The sequence below is a fragment of the Poecilia formosa genome, unplaced genomic scaffold (genome assembly GCF_000485575.1).
Source record: "Poecilia formosa unplaced genomic scaffold, Poecilia_formosa-5.1.2 Scaffold423, whole genome shotgun sequence".
NCBI lineage: Eukaryota > Metazoa > Chordata > Actinopteri > Cyprinodontiformes > Poeciliidae > Poecilia > Poecilia formosa.
Window position 1 is genome coordinate 363258 of NW_006800362.1, and position 17266 is coordinate 380523.

The 17266-nt window shown below is 38.7% G+C and overlaps 1 protein-coding gene across 1 annotated transcript in view; it reads left to right on the forward strand.

The window, feature by feature from the left end:
- Nucleotides 1-17266, forward strand: part of LOC103155365 (protein diaphanous homolog 2-like) — a 137617-nt gene that overhangs the window by 70702 nt on the left and 49649 nt on the right. Inside the window, exon 8 of the mRNA XM_016663504.1 lies at nucleotides 5360-5484. Within this exon, the coding sequence (XP_016518990.1) occupies nucleotides 5360-5484 (125 nt within the window). The remainder of the gene's footprint in view (nucleotides 1-5359; nucleotides 5485-17266) is intronic.

Genomic DNA, 17266 nt, shown 5'->3' on the forward strand with positions numbered 1-17266 from the left:
CATTCACATGATATAATTTCAAAATGATGCCAGGTTTTATTCTCATCAAGTTGGTACTGAAGTAATTTGTTTAGTTTTACAGGGTTCGAATCGAGTTCCTTGCAAAAGTATTAATATTTTTCACACTGAGTCAGGATGTACCTGCAAAGTTTGATTTATTTGGATTTTATTAGGTAGACCCAACACAAAGTAATTGGAAATTACGGTACTGTGCCACCATGCACCGCCTCATTTACATGCATCTTAATAAGTATGTTGTACACAATCATGGAAAAATACTTAACAGTAAGAGATATCATTTTAAATTTGTTTTATTATTTATGTCCTGACATTAGATCATATGACTGACATGAAACGCTACTTTGGGGCCTCTGTTGGATGGACGGGGAGTTATCACTAGTTTAATCAGACTCACAAATCTGTCTTAATGTTCATATTTGTGGTACATTAAAGAGTCCAGCTTGATAAATGAAAGAAGAAAATAGAGCAAAAATAATAAAAGATTTACTGTTACTTTCACGCAACTATCAACACATTCACAGTGTTTGCAGCTGTGCTTATGCAAATTGTTTATTTTCTATCAAGATGCAATAGCTATCTCTTAAATATCTGTGTAATAATAAATAATTCAACATAACATAAATATTTAGAATTTGATGAATAACTGAAACTATTTACTTATTTATAACGGAGCAGGAAGACGCCAGTCGTCTGATATCTGAACACTGAACCGTAATGTTTATAGATTACACTGGCACTCCCCCCATCTCTTTGTTTATGCTGTCCATTAAATTTTCTAATTTGCCACTTTCTCCTGCCTGCTGTTTGTAACGTCACATGATCCGAGATAATCAGAAAGAACAATGTGACTGCTGTGCCACAGCAACAATATCACTCTGGCTGCTGCAACTTGAGAGGCTGAGGGGGAAGAGGAGCACAGATTTTTGTTTTTCTTCATGTTTTCCACCTCTCCTGCCAAATAATCCGCTTCCCACTTCATCTCCAATTCATTTTTAGATACCACCAAGAAAGAAAGAAAGAAAGAAAAAAAAAAACAGAACTGAAACTGGTATTTCTGTGAGATAAAATTTGTCTCAACAATTTTACGTCATTTGATGCACAGACCCTAAAAAGTCTCCCAGGTTGCTCCCTCGCTTTGCTGTGTTGCATATGCGAATAGGGCCGTGAGAGGCTTAAGGAGGGAGGCGTCACGCTGGGCCGAGATTGCTTCCAACCCCGGGGTTTCCGCCGGGCCACAGATCTGTAGCGTTTCATCTGCGACAAAGTTTTCTTACAGCCCCTGCACCGTTTCTTCCTCCACCGGGAGGTTGACATCGCTTTCAGAAAAAAAATAATAAAATACAGATATACCAGTCTTGTTTTTTTTCTTTTTTTTTTCCGGGACATCTCTGAAACCTGCTGTTGTACATCTGTTGGAATCACAAACACTGTCTTGAGTGGGTGCTATCACCTCCGGTGCCCACTGTGTAGTTAGAGCGCAACACAGCTGTCCTTAATAGAGTTCATGTGCAACAGCTCCACCAAGACCCACCATGTTGTGCTGAAGGGAATTGCTTGTGCAGTTTTTCACTTTTAGTTCCATGATCTTTCCCACAAATCAAATAAGTTGGAAGATTACTCAATAGAAGTGCATTCACTTTAGGTAGAGCTGGTGTCAGATTGTTTCAGTATGATAACTTTAATGCTGCTCTTATGATGAACATGTAAATCTAGAAGGCAATGGTGTCAACAAATTGTGTGTACTGGGAAAAATTTAGTTGAAATGAAATAGATTTGTGAAATTCAGATTTAAAAAAAAAATTACTACTTGCAAATTGACAAATTGTGCCATATTTATTTCAAATAAATGCACCCCCCCCCAAAAAAAAAAGCCATTGTGAAGGTGAAACATACATGGGATCCATCATGTTTGCAATATTAAAAGAAAAGTGTACAATTTTTAACCTTTATTGAGTGAACCACCTTCTGTTTTGCAAGTAAAGACACTTTTTTCAGCAAACTCTGAGCATTAAGATCATGATATGGATTATTCTTTTGTTTGAAAATGCTTGTAAAGGAGAAAGATAATGATTCGTCGATCTGAGTGCATTTTGGAGTAAAAGTCTGCTGATGTTTGAGGTTCAACTTCCTGTATAATTAAAATAAACTTGAATCGTTACCAGGACCAAGACATGAGATATCCAAAGTATCACACAGAATCATTCTGAGGGCCACAAATAGCCCCCGGACCGCACTCTGGATACCCCGACTACTTATCTTGAAGTAGTAGCTTTTAGAAATGTTGGTATATTTTTATGCAAATAGCGACTCAAACTTACCTCATGTGTTCACTTCTCCAAGGTTCTAGATGCACTTATGAAAGACCTTCAGTTTTGTAGCATTTGACTTTGTCTACATGTGTAAAAAAAAAAAGTCTTAATTTTTCTTTGTAACCTAAAGAAGCACTGAAAGAGAACTTTCCTTGGCAAACTTGGACTATTTGTCTATAAATAACAAGAAAATTGCCCCTTTCACAAATTACAGAACCGAACGTTGACATGTTCACATTATTGTGGTTGATTTGGTATTGTGAGCTGCGCAGTGTGTTTCTCTGACACTTTATTTTGAGCGGTACACGGCAAACATAATGTGCTCTGTCTTTATCTCGTTTTTCCCTTTTTCCCTCTCCCCTGTAGGAAGGAGGAATGTGCCAACAGCTAGTGTTACAGACCTCATATCAATAAATATGTTAAGTTAGAATCTTGTCTTTCAAATTGCCTTTTGTCTTCCCTGCTCTCTTTCTTGTCCCCCATACATCATGCAGCCTGGCGGTTATTTCCGTAAAGTGTGCCTGTTAAAAGACCCGTGCTGCTCTTCCTCACAGCCATTACCAGAATGTCCAACCCCTCCCGTCCTCCGTTTCTCCTCTGATCCACCTCATATGCATTCACGGAACTCTGGTGGTGCTATGTATTTTATTTTTCTCCTTGGATATTGGAGTAGGATTTTCTTTTTTTTTTGTAGATTTACTAATTATATCCTAAAGGAATTGGTGCTAGATTTTGTAAACAAGTGATTATCTCAACAATGAACTGATACTACGTGCTGCGTGTAGCTCTAAAAAGAACATTAACTAGCCCATGAGCATATACATTGTGGTGTATAAGAAACAGATTTGTTCAGGGTAAGCAGTTCATGTTCTATATTTGTGTCAGTGTGTCTCAGCGGCGGGCAGCTCCCATGTAAACAATAGTCTGTGCAGAAGTCCCATGGCTGTGCTCTGATCCTGTTAACAGCTCCCCTGAAACCCCGGCGTACTTTGCTTCAGCCACTATTTCTTGGCTACAGTAGTTACTATAATCAGTATTTCAGCCAAACCATTACTCAGTACTATCAGTCAGGCCTCAAGCTACTATAATAGTACTATCAGAAGGCACAGTGCCTGACAAAGACCTCCCAGCAGCTCAGTGTGAATGTAATTGTCTCTTTTCTTGCATCATCAGCCCACCTCTCTTGCTCGTTCGCTTCCCCCTTTTCACCATTAGTGAAGCTAAGATCACAGTGGCAAAGCGTAGGGATCTCAGAGGCCCCATCAGTGGAGAAACGAGCGATGTGATACTGTGTTTTGCTCGGTGTCATTCCCAGGAGCGGAGTCTACGGGAATTGGGGAGGAGGGGCTGGGAATCTCCCAGTCTGTCTATCCAGGCAGCTCGCTCTAAGGTCCAATAATGACAGAGAGCTCAGGCTTCACTCACGCTGAATTACAGCTGAACTGTATGTGGATCTGGTAGAAATGTGTGTGTGGATGAAGTTTAGTTGACTGGTTGGAGGTGGTTTGAGATCCAATCGTCAGCTAACTGTCTGAAAACAAACTGAGACTAAATCTGAACTTTGAAACCTAGATAAAGAAAAATAGATAAATAAATAAGGAATGGTCTGATGGGCTCTTTACCCTAATCTCAATACCACTGCATTTACATCTAAGTGCATTTGATCATTTTCCATCCAGTTCATCTCAAAATTATTCACTCCCCTTTGTGAGTAAGTCATTTGTCAAAAGATGATGAAACAAAGAACAGTATTAAAATGGAAAAATCTTATTTGGCATAACAAAGTCCTTTATAATGGCTGACTAGCTTTTTTCATATCAACTGGCATTTCGCAGATTTATCTTTGCTTTAAAAAAAATGCAAAATTCTTAATTTTTCTCACTAATTTATAATAAAGATAATAATCTCCATATGTCTAAACCATGTGCTATTTTTGTTGTTCATAAATTATTGCGTTAATCTAACACAAACAGTGCTTTAGGGGTTATATCTTGATAAAGTGTAAAGAAGGTCAAGGAGAGTAGCACAGCATTTTTTAAATTTAGTCACATTTTCTAATATCCTTTGACACAATCGGGCACATTTGTTGGTTTTAGGCTTATCCGAATTATATTCTTGGAATGAGGCTGTCAGTTTTTTTTCTGAAATACAAATGGAAAAACTGCATTTTGCGTTTCATGTGAACCATTTTGTAAAACTTCTGAACTCTTGCCCTTATTTAGGTTCCAGACCCTGAGCTTCAGAAAAATGTTGGTCTTTTTTTTTTTTTTTTTTTTTTTAAGAAAAAACACAAACCCGTGTATTCTGGGAAACCCTAACCATTCCCTTCAACCAGTTTTGTTTGACTGAAGACTGAGTTTTATCAGTGTTTTCATCGTTCACGTACACTCTCATCATCAGCCCAAGCTTCTTGTTAACTACTCATCTAACATATGAATCCATTTAGGAGTTTATTTTGCTTTCACGGCTATAAAAAATCAACCAAAAGGTTTTCGATCCACTACCCTGTGAGCCAAATTTAGCCGGAACCGCAATTCATTGACAAAGCCTCTAAAGTTATTTATATTGCATCTGCGTGCATCAATAAAACTTAAAAGTGCAACCTAAACTTGGGACTGCATCCATGCTCCTGTCCCGTCTGATCCCATTAGACGCTGCTTGCTGTTTGAAGTTTCTACTTGAAAGGCCTAATCTGAATACTGTGGATTTCACAGCTACTCTGCAAACAGTGATTACAGACTGATTAATGAGCCACAGCAGACACAACTACACACTGTACACACACACGCACGCACGCACGCACACACACACACGCATGCAGGCTTTCTAGGCCACACACAAATTGAGTTTACTGTAGTCAGTTTGTCGCAACACACAGTCTGCCTCGGTCGCAGCTGGTTTTTCTTTGAATGCGACGTTTGTGTTGATTTTGTTAGGAGGAGGAAGGACTTTTTTATATTATCATTATCATTTCCAGTAAATCCAAATGTTGATAATGATCTATTGTTATCTTTTCTGTTTTTTTTTAGTGTCTGCTGAAATCCTAAAGGGCAGTCTGACCACAATGGAGAAGCAGATTGAGCGACTGGAGAACGATATCGAGAACTTCCCCAAAACCGACGACCCCCAAGATAAGTTTGTGGAAAAGATGTCCATATCCTTTTTAGTCTGGTGATTCTCACACCCCTGCATGCTTGTTTTCCTCCACACTGAGTACTGTCGGTGTTGCTCGTAAACGTGCGTGTTTGTGTTCTGCCCGGCAGCGGCGAGCAGTTTAAGTCACTTGGTTTGATAGGTGACACCCAGGGGAGTGTGGTGGGAATGGATCCGACTGCCTTGCTCCGAAATGTTGATCAGATCTCCCTCTTCATTCCTCCCTGTGTCCCAAGAGTGAAGTCGTGCCCATAGCTATTTTTACTGCACTCTGCCACTGCTGCCTGTCCCCTGAGGGCCTCTAATAGGGGCTTCTAGCCCCCTCACACCATCTTATCGCCTATCCCTGATTTCATCTCTTGACCGGGCCACACAAGCCTCTCAACAGAACCATCTTTCCTCGTGGCACCGCTCCCGTTTCGATAACAGAGTGCTTCACTCTAACCTGAGCATCTCTGCTCCCCCCAAAAATTAAATTAGCCTTGTCCCTGGCTTTTTTTTTTTCTTTTTTTTTTTTCAGCAACCTCTCTGAGAAAAAAGGTCCTCAACCTGCAAGTTTGATCAGTGGTGAAAATCAAATCTCATGTCAACACCCCGAGGTTAGATTCCCTTACATTAGAAAGAGTAAAAACATTAAAACACTCTCCAGGATCCGTTTTGTGGCTTCTAACATAATAAAAAATGATAAAAAAAAAAAAAAAAGCAACCTCTTGAGTAGTTGAAAAATTGTCTGGTGTGGTAACACATAACCCGATACTTTCTGCCTTTAATCTGGCATTTATTTAGATACTGAGTGCTATGAGAGTGATAGTCTAAGATCACAAATAACCTGCTTTAAATCCCCAAAAAGCGTTTAACGTGTTGAAATTAAAATGAATGAGCAAACCCGAGGCTTTCACGTGGCTTCAGGAGCTAGCAGGCAGGAAAGCTGCTCTGCCCCCTGATGCCAGTATTGATTCCCTGAATCCTTGGAGAACTGGAGGGCTAGAGCGAGAGGAAATGGGGAAGTGTAGATTTACTGCAGTATGGCTCTCTTTCACTGTCTGGAGCTCCTCCCTGGAGGTTAGCAGTGAGAAGCCGACTGGCCATGACCTGAGAAAACCTCGCTCCCCTTCTTCTCCCAATCTCACCTGAATGTTTCGGTGTTAAAAGCTAAGAAAACTTTAAAAGTCTCTGATATTTTTGGTTCTTGTCTTTTCCTTACTCTTTCTTTTCTTAAACAAAGACTATCACAGATTCTAGTGTCATAATTATGGGTCGAAAAAAGCCCTTATTTATTATTACTTGGACACAATGCAGCCGCAAACTTAAATCTGCTTAATTTTTGGCCATTCTTCTTTGGAAAAGGCACTGATTGAACTGTCAGATATGATGGAGAGCTTTTGTAAATAGGAATCTAATTTGCATTTCAGCCTCTACTTGGACTAGGCCACGGTAACACATAAATATACGGTGATCTAAACCACTCAAGTGCAGTTCTGACCCAGTCTCAAGACTTTTGAAACCTGTTTTTTTCAGAATTATCTTCAGTTTAGCTCAATTCCCTCAAATTTCTGCAGAAGATAAAGACGTCCATAGCATGGTACTGCCGTTAGTCTACTTAGTTTTTCAAAATGTGTTAGCCAAATGTTTAATGTTGTTTTGCTGTAATCTGATCACCTTTTTTCCGCATTTACTGGGACTCTTACGAAGCTTGAGGAAAGCTTTGAACGGGATGTTTTACGGCGCATTTTTGACATTTACTTTATTCTTTTCCTTGCTTACTTTTAATTGCTGTAAGTATGCTGAGTGACAAAAGTTGAGGGGAGTGTAAATACTTTTTAAAGGAAGCAACAAAATACTTTTTTTTCCGAACTACTTAATTTTGTTTTTTCATATCAGTTAATATCTGAATAAGCAAAAGAAACGTGATTTTCATAACGTATTCAGACCCATTCAATAATTTAGAATATTATTGAAAACCCCATTTATTTATGGAACGTTATCACCAAGTGAAACACATTATATAGATTAATTGCACACAGATGGATGTTTGAAAGCCATTTTGCTGTTAATTATGATGATTTTTCACTTACATCTCATGAAAACATGTCATTTAAAATTAGAATATTGTCTCAGACCAAAAAAGCTTTTACAAACAGAAATGGGGACTTAAAAAAAAAAGTTATTTTCAAAAGGTGCTTTTATTCTTACAGACGAGACTCACTGGGACGTTTATTCTAATGCATTGAAAATTAAGGTGTATACTGTATCATAAATGATATTTCATTTTTTAAATCACTAACAATGGATAGAAATACCTAGTTTTATAAGTTGATTAGATGTAACCATGCTCTTCTGGATGAAACGTAGCTTAATATGTAGCTTTTTTTAGATGCTGCTTCTGCTTCTGCTGTGGAAAAGTAAAAGGTTTAATTTTTGCCTCTCTGCGACTGTTGGCACGATTCCAAAACTCATTACGCTCCAGTGTCTCTTAGACATAATTTTAGCTAATTAAAGTGGGCTACATCTGCCATCTTTAGCAGTTTTGTGTCCATTTCAGTGGAGAAAAAAAAAAAAAAAAACATGATCGCAGGTTAATTTCAAAACAAGTTTAACTGACAGAAATACCTCTCATCATTTCCTCTCTGTTTGGTGATAACTCTCTGAAGTCAGACAGGTACTTCTGTCAAGCACTGGCTTTATATATCTTTATTGGTGGTTCAGCCAACTGAGAATATAGCTGAGCAGAGATGAAACAGATTGAAATTGTAATCTCCAGAATGTTAGCCTATGAATATTTCTCTGCTTTAACATGACCATGTATCTTCCCTCATGGTATTTCACATAGATAACGTAATTTCCTGTTTTTACTGCCTCTACTGTTGGAAGATTATGCTGTAGATTAAGTTGATTTTTTTTTTTTTTTTTTTACCAGTTATAATGTATTATTTGAATGAATGCATTTAAGAGAAAAGCACAGACACAATCTTGATTGGGGAATTTTTACATTTACTGGTGATAGTGATTTCTATTTGGTCCTTTATTCCCTTAGAAAAAACACAAGCAGTAAGTATATTTGCAGTAAGTCTGGAAAGGATAGCAGCTGTGGTTCTTTAAAAGTTTTAACCTACCTGTTTTAGCTGAGTCCAGTTTCTCTTTTATAACTGTAACATAAGGACGTAAAATAACACCATTGAGTTGCGTGTTGCTGCAGGAGCTGTAAAATATTTTTACCTTTTCTAAGCAAAGACATAATAATTGCTAAGTTTAAATTTTTGTGAGTATTTATGAGAGAACGCAGAGCCTTAGAATCTCCAGCAGGTTTGGTTGTTTTTCATAATTTCAAACAAATCAGTGGATTGAAACTAAAATACGTAAACCACAACGAAAAACCTGCTTATTTGTAGAAGGTTTGAATGATGCACTGTTGAAACAATGACTCTTGGAACAGGACCTCTGTTTATTTAAGATTGTTTCTTTTTTGTTGTTTTTTTCCCCAGTTTCATCGATACACATGAAGTAGAATAATCAAAGATGCTTTCTTTAACTTTATCCGGGGATGGGAAAAAAGGGATGTTGGCTCCTTGAAGCATGACAGATGGAGGAACAACACCAGCTAAAAGTCATGCATTTGATGCTTGAGTAGCCCTGAAAAAGTTCAGCGAAGCTCTGTTGTCTTGCCTGATGTGGGCTGTGATGAATGAGGCAGTCAGTATTTGTATTCATTAGAAGTAGAGGAGCCACTTTTTAATGTGAGTGATAATTTTCTAGAGATAAACCATGTTTTAAAAGCAATGCATCTAATTTTTGTTTGCTTACTCTCCTTTCTTCTGATTTCAATTTGTTTAAGGCTAAGAAATTAGATCATCGTCAAGTAAAAAGTCAATACGGATGTTATCGAATCACTTTCTTACCTTTTAGTTAAAAGTTGTTGCCTGAAATGATGGAAAAGGAAAATAATGAAAGAAAGAAAAAGAGAAAGACGTACCAGAAGCACTCCATTTGGCTTTATTGATACATTTTTCTCTTTTCATTACTGTAATGTATGCAAATTACTGAATGGGGTGTTTGTTCAGCAGTTTAGTGATCTCTATCTGTCAGAAGTAATGGGGGCCCAGAAAGGCTCTACAGTTGAGGCACAAGACCCCAGAGAGCCTTATTTCACTGCAGAGGCTATTGCTTTCACATGCACCATCACACACACAAACACACGCACACACACACACACACACACACACACACACATAGATGTAGAAATGTGTGTTTGCTGCTGGTTGTTACACAGCAGAGTAGAGTGGGACTCTGCATACTAGAATATTGATGTAGTGAGGTGGCTCGATGGGGCGCTATGAGAAACCAAGCAGAAGCCTGATGAATGCTTGGACATGTCTAATACATCTCACTGTGTCGCGCTTAATGACTTAACCCAATGTATTGATATTCAGCTTAACCTTTTATTTCCCTGAATACCACACTCAGAGTATTTTGTTGTCTCCACACTGAGTGACAAGGAGGAAGGTGTCATTAAGCTGCATTACTTTGGTTAGACTTTGTGCTTGTGGAAATGAGCGACACTGCAGTTGGGTTTCCCTAAGGGCTATGTCAAGCAGTTTGTTGTAATTGTGCTTGTTGAGTCCTTGTTTCTCTGTCCAATCATTTAACAATTTGTCCTCCGATTAGTCATGATCGGATCAGAGCGGTAACATGTTGTTCAGGTTTTCCTTTAGTAAAGAACTGTTCTATATCCAAGAGTTTACACAGTTAGTTTGGATTTCTAGACTTGCGTTTACTTACCCTGAAGCTCTAATACTGAATGTAAGGAAAATAGTTTAGAGAATCCAGCTTATTGCTTTACTTACTCTGTTTGCATACCAGGACAGGGCTCTTTGAGCAACAGTACAAATCTCCATTTGTAACTGATACCTACTGGTGGAACTGAAGCCCGTAGTCCTTGGATTTGGGCCCGCCATCCTCAAAGAGTCCTTTTCTGAAACCAGCTTGGTCCACCCACACAGGGTCAGAGCAGATGCACTTTTTACCAGCCCTGAGGCAAGCCTGTAATACTTTCGCTATGGTTTAAAAATTGACAGAGAAATTTACACAGGTTCCATGTTTCTCTTGCAGTCTTCACCCTGTTTTAGCTCGGTCTTCAAAGTGAGAGCTTCACTAAAATATGTTTGCTGATGGCTCTTGTCTAAGACATGCTGTTGGCTTCGAGGTTGGTTTGTGTAGAAGTGCTGCAAGAGACACTTATTGTCAAATAAAAGGCTGCCAGTTGCTCTATTTAGCAGCTGGCTGATTGTAAGAAGAAAGACACCTACATTTGTTTTGCAGGTAAACATGACCGTTAAGTTGCATTTCTGCGAAAACCACTTTCACTGGTATATATTTTTTCTTCTTTCTTCTTGTGTCAGACTTGCTTGTTTTATATTGCATAAGGATTTCATTTCCACCGTTGGTAGATCACGGTTTTACTGTGATCAACAACATCTTAAGATTTGAATTCACAGAAGTGACTTTTTTCATTTCATTTCGTGCGTTTGAACAAGCACTAATGTTCCCGATTTATTTGGTTTATTTTGTCTGTTTAGTATCTGAAAAAGTGGGTCAACTAATACTAGAGGGACTTTTGGTAAGGCCTAATAATTTATATAATTAAATAAAAAAAAATGCTCAACCTTCATTCCTAAATCCTTTGCAGTGTGTTAGCACTCCCTCCTAATCACCACCTTCTTTTAACCTCCCCTTTATTCACCCTGTGTGTTTTCCGCCGCTAATGAAATGCACTGTAAACTGCTTGGCCAATTAAGCAGAGCACAGCCGAACCACGTCGGCTTTTAATTACAACGAGAAAAAATCTGTGGAAATGACTTTAAATAAGTAAAGGTGCCTGGAAACGGTCCTATCTCATTCCTGAGTTCTGCGAATACGTCTGTCACCTCAACGATTCAAATCAAGTAAAGACAAAGGATGAAGCCACAGAATATTGCACTCTTTGAAATAATTAGTGATGCTTCATAATGAATAATGCAATGTTGAAACGAAGAAAATTAACACTTCTTAATACGTGTTGTCTGGAGGAACACTTTTAAAATCAAGTTTGGGATCTGATGACTCTTGCGCGCTCCTCTCACAAAGTAACAGAACTATTTTATAACATGTACTTTCATCATGTGTGACAGAACAGTTTTCATAAAAGAAACACTGACGCTGTGTTTTTAGGTGTGCTTGGCAGCATTAGCTCTTATATATTCTGCGTTCTGCACCGAGAATACGTCGGTTATTACATTAACTGAGTCGCGGCTGCCACCGAGAAATTATCTAATCAGCAACATGGCGCTTTACAAGCTTAGCATGGCTTAAGGGCCTAATGTAACAAACTTCAAGATGCCAATACAGGCTATAATTTCATCACTTTGCAGCTGTGCGCATTTTTAAAAAGTAAATTCAATAAAACTCCAATAAGGACGTTGTTATTTATTATTTACTTGATGTTGTTTTATTACAAATAGGGAATTCCAAAGGGAAAATTAAATCCAACATACAAAGCAATTTTGCAAAAATGCAGGTATTGTTCCTTCGGGAAACTAATAATAATAAAGTTATAAATAAACAAATAACGTCAATATACAACGCAGATAGGTGGCACAGTTTAGTGTGTGGTTTCTGCAGTTTCACAGTCTGCAGAAGAAGAAGAGTGCAGCTCTGTTTGAAAGTCACATGAAACCTTTGATGTTTGGATCTTGTTTTCTTTTTGTCATAATTAGGGAAAAAGCTGACAGAAAAGTGAAAAATGTAGCCATACGGAATAGAACTAACATAAAAAAAAAATTTCCAGACAGATGACATGTTGGTATAATTAAAAGGTTTATTAAAATCTTTCAGGGATATGAATAATTTTGAATTTACCTCTATCTTGCCTTTTCCTGTAAAACTGTGAACCCTCCAAGTTGCCCTCAGGTCCTCAGGGAGTCTGTTCTACAGTCATGAGCCATAATAAGTAAAAGATGCTTCCCTGCAGGGTTCCCCCCCACCCCCAACTCTCGGGATTAATTAAAGACCTGCCTTTAGATCAAGAACATTTAAATCTTTAAAAGCCAGTAAAAGAATGTTTAACGTATAAAAATGTTCAACTGTAGCTCACAAATCATTGAAAGCTATAATTCATGTCAGATGCAGGAACATTAATACAAATCCAGGAAACATGGGTTTTAGGAACAACGCATTTAAATGTCCTACTGTTCAGTTTTATTTCATCACCTAATTAAAAATGCTTTACTGCATCATCAAGTATCAGGGTGGTAATCTCTATAAAACAATTAAACTTTTTTTTGGAGCAAAATGTGTCCAGAATATTTTGCTTCTACTCACTTTTGTCACTTCCAGACAGTGGCTTTCTTAGCCCTCATGCCATGAGAGAGAATTTCCTTACCGTTTGCCAATCAGTGTCTTGTTAGACTGTGACACTTGGCCCCATGAGGCAGCTCTGTTTACCAGTAGAGTGAGATTGCTGCTCTCTGGAGCTGAGAGGGGGTGTGGCCTGGAGCACAGAAGATGCTCCCTTGATGTACTCTGAACCTTTGGCTCCAGACAGAACAAGTGTCACATTCCTCTGATAAAGCCTCCATGCCCTGCCAGTCCTGGAGGGAGTCCTCTGGGACGTGTCATGTCCTGTAGGTGTTCAGGCCAGCTAACCTGCTGTATAAAACACAGTCTGACACACTTTCAGTGTCATGGCTTCTTTGGTCTGAGGTCAAAAACATAGGATGGGAGGTTAAGTGGCAAGGAGGCAACATGTGATAAGTCCTGGGAATGATTTGTTTAGTTGATTTACTTTATTTTAGTCTTTTTGTGTGTTGCTCAGCAGTTGTGTAGCTTTCCTACTTTTGACACGGGTCTCTGCTGATTATTTCTGCTCTACTGAAACTCAGGCTAAGAACCCAGCGGCAGAGGCTCCAATCTGCACCTCATTACTTCCCCAAAAGGCCCGGGCTTAGTGCAGGGTAATAGACAGAGGCCCAACCACCCTCATTTGTCATGGGCTCCTGGGTTTGATGCAAAGCCCCCCATGAGCACTTGTTGCCGAGCTCTAATCCTGCAGTAGACACCGGCCATGCTTCTCTGCTTAGCCATACTGGCTCTCCTCCGTCATGGCTCATGATTTCACTTTCATTTGATGTTTTAATGAAATCCCTGAGACTCAGGTGAATGGTGTGCCCCATTGATGGCAAATTATTCTATCAAATGCAAGTGGAGGAGGAACGTGATCAGAGTTATTTGTCAAGTAAATAAGACCTTGAAAGGCTTTACAGTGTTTTGTGTGTGAATCCACAATAGAAGACAGTTGGAGTGAAATTTCACTGAAGATGGAAACGTCATGCTCCCGAAAATCAGAAATAATACATCATTTTATTCAGCTTTTCTTGTAAACCACAGAAGCTGGAAATATTAGCAATAACCATCAATGTAGTAAGAGATCATACTGTGAAATTGTGTACTTGTATTTCTAGTTTTAGACCAGTAGGATTTTCTGCAGAAATTGTTGGATCTTTTCCTACAAAGAAAGGTCATCATCATCAGCTGACGTGGTGGTTAAAATTTCTTCTTGCTTCTGTCATTGAATTTTAGTTCATATTTTTATTATTTGGTTTAACCTTCCAAAATATTCTTTAAACTCCTCAGATTACATTTCTGTTTTATGTATAACCTTGCTTGTTTTTTTTTGTTTTTGTTTTTTGTTTTTTTTTTAACTCTGATTATCCATGTTTTATATCTTCTAAAATATTAGGTGACATTATGATTTATTATCCAAGTAAACTGTTAGATTTTTTTTTAAACTGATTGTAAGCTCCATTTGGCACACTGTTGCTATCTATGGGTTTATGATGTACTTTTTTAAAAATAATATCCCACTCTAACCTTTTTACATATCTCCGTCATGATACTGGAGATTGTTGTCATTTTCCCTTTTTGTTTACAAGCCATTCACCATAGTTTGTCTCTTATGTCCCCACAGACACAGGCTGGTATTAATGAGACTCACCTGTTTATCGGCCAGTAATCACCACCTTAGCATTTGGGGAACCTGCATTCGTTTGCTCCTTGTCAGTTCCTCTCCTTTTGTATTTTAATTGTGGTTTTTCTCCCCAGTTCTTTATTGATTTGGGAAGTTTTCTTTCCCTTTGAACTTCTTACCTTTGACGTTTCTGCAAGCTACCTTATTATTTCATATTCAGACAACTGAGCAGTGATCATGCCTGCCTCCGGGTTGAACTTGAGTCCTGACAAACGTCCAGGCAATCAATTAATTTAATGCTACCCTATGTAGACTGTTTGTCTGCAATGTTGACCTCACCTCAGCATGCTGAAGGCTTAAGTAGCAAGAAAACCTTACCCTCTCTATATATATCTAGTAGTAAACTTTTAACCTGCTTTACAGGAGTTGATGTTTCACAAAATTTTCATTTCTTTTTCTTAGTGCTTGTATAAAAAGCTTTTTTGGACATATTCCAACATGCATGGCAGGATAAACAGAGTAACTTTTATGTTACCACTGTTTCTTCACAGAAAAAGTCCACTGTTGTTTGGGCTGTGCAAAGGTTTCTGTCCGTTCATGAGGACGATGGCTACAGCACCACAGCCCCAGCATTTCACTGTGCACTTTGCTTTGAAAGTCCTAGAAACTATAGAAAAGTCAGAAGAGTAAGAGATCACTAATTAAAAGGAATCAGTGACAGTCAGAAACACTAACAGTTACAAACGACAATCTGATGGTAGTCAACAGGGGATTCTCCATTAATTGGCAAAATGAGACTCATCAATCACACAGGGAGGGGGGAGTGCTGCACAGACAGTATCCTGTCAGAGACCCCCACTGAGGGGGGAGCAGCATGACGTGTTTCTCAGGGACAGAGTCGTGCGGAGGAGTAACGGTTTCTCCTCCAAACCGCCTCCTCTCCCTCCGCCATGTTCCCCCCCCCGACTCTGTTTCTCTCCACATGTGGCTCTCAGTAGACATCTCTCCAACTCATTCTGACAGGCTTTGTTTTTGCTTGTCACATTTGAAATGGGGATTGGCTGCCATTCTCTGCCAGTCAAGGCTGAGACAGAATTGTCAAAACACACTGTTGAATTCCAGCTTTTAGAGGATATTCTCCGCTGATGACATGTGCTGAGTGGCTTGTAACTCCATACTGCTTCTTGGCATCGAAGCACCGGTGGTGTTTGTTTTCTCTACAGGAAACATCAATAATTTAATTTAGAAATATCTTTTCTTTTTTTTTTCTTTTTTGGCATTTTGAAATGTTAAAACTCAATTAGTTTAGATATCTGATTGTTTTACTCACCGTTAAGCATCCACATGACTACTTGCAGTATGAACTAACAAAGACAGATAAAATCCTCGTCTTCTGTTGTGAGTAGTGTTATGTTTGAGCTGGCCAAACACATGTCAGGAAGCACTGCCTCCTTCTTTGCGGACAGGTCAATGAACGATTGACTGTTTCATCAATTGAACCAATCAATGAGCTGTTCTCTGTCTTCATTCCACTTGTGTGGTCTAGTGTGGTTACATGCAAGCTGAGATTTTCAGTCGCCATTACTTTGTGCTGCATCTCTGCTTCATCTTTACATCTTACTTTGTCTTTTTTTTTTTCTTTTTTGGGGGTCGGGGGAGGGAAGGCACAGGCTGCCATCACCGACTTGCCACCGAGGCTATTCTCTTATCTAATGTGTGCTGGAATTGCATGTTGATTTCCTCATTACCTCTCTCCACCGCATTAAATCAGTAATATGTCAGGCACGTCACAGAAAATGGAGTATTCACAACTGTCTTTATGGCTCTTATCAGCGGAGCTAATGTACTGCAAGTCAAAACAAAAGACAGGGTTTTGTGAGTTTATATTAACCTCTAATTAGCAGCATGGATAGACAGGGTGACCTCAAGATATGAAGCTGGTTGCATTGATGATGCCTTTTTTCTAGGATGCAGGCAGGCATCACATGGCTGATGAAAGCTTTTAAGTTTCTTGCAGTAAGTGCAACGTTCAGGAGCATTGGAACAAATTAAAATAAAATCGTAGGTCATTTATTTTCTTAATTTCAGCTCCAAAAATTTAACTCAACTTGTATACATTTAATATGCACATGGTATTTGAAGTATTTGGTTAATTTTCTCTAAATATTAGACTAAAGAAAAAAAAAAAAAGAATTGAAACATGAATTGCTTTACAGTGTCCTGGTAGACTCAATAGATTCAGTGGGTCAGCACCGGTAGGTAACATGGCTCCCCAAATCACTCTGGAAACTTCCCAACAGACTTCAAGCAACATGGATTCTGTTCCTCTGCTCTCCTCCTCCTGACTGTTGCACTTTCATTTCCAAATTTAACATTTATTTCATCCAAGGCCTATGGGCCATTGAAAAAAAAAAACAACAAAAAAAAACAAAACAGAGTCCTTTTTTACAGCTCAGATAAGGACAGTTCTAATGGTTTAACACAAGGTATGCAACAGTTGTTACTCCTGGTTTGGATCAAACTTTCACTGGTTACTTTTTAAAACACTAACTTTCTCCTTCTGAACCTTGAATGATCAATCCTTCACAACCTCATTAAGGCTGCAGTTATCATAGCAACATGCTGTAGCAGCCACAGTTCAGTTTATGAGTAAAGAATTCAGCTTAGTCTGTCTGTGTTGAATAACAGAAACCGAACCAGGAAGTATCTGCTTTGATCGACATGTTTTATTGGCTGAAACCAACAGCAGCAGCAGTGAGGGTGTTCCCCACCTTAACACTTAAAT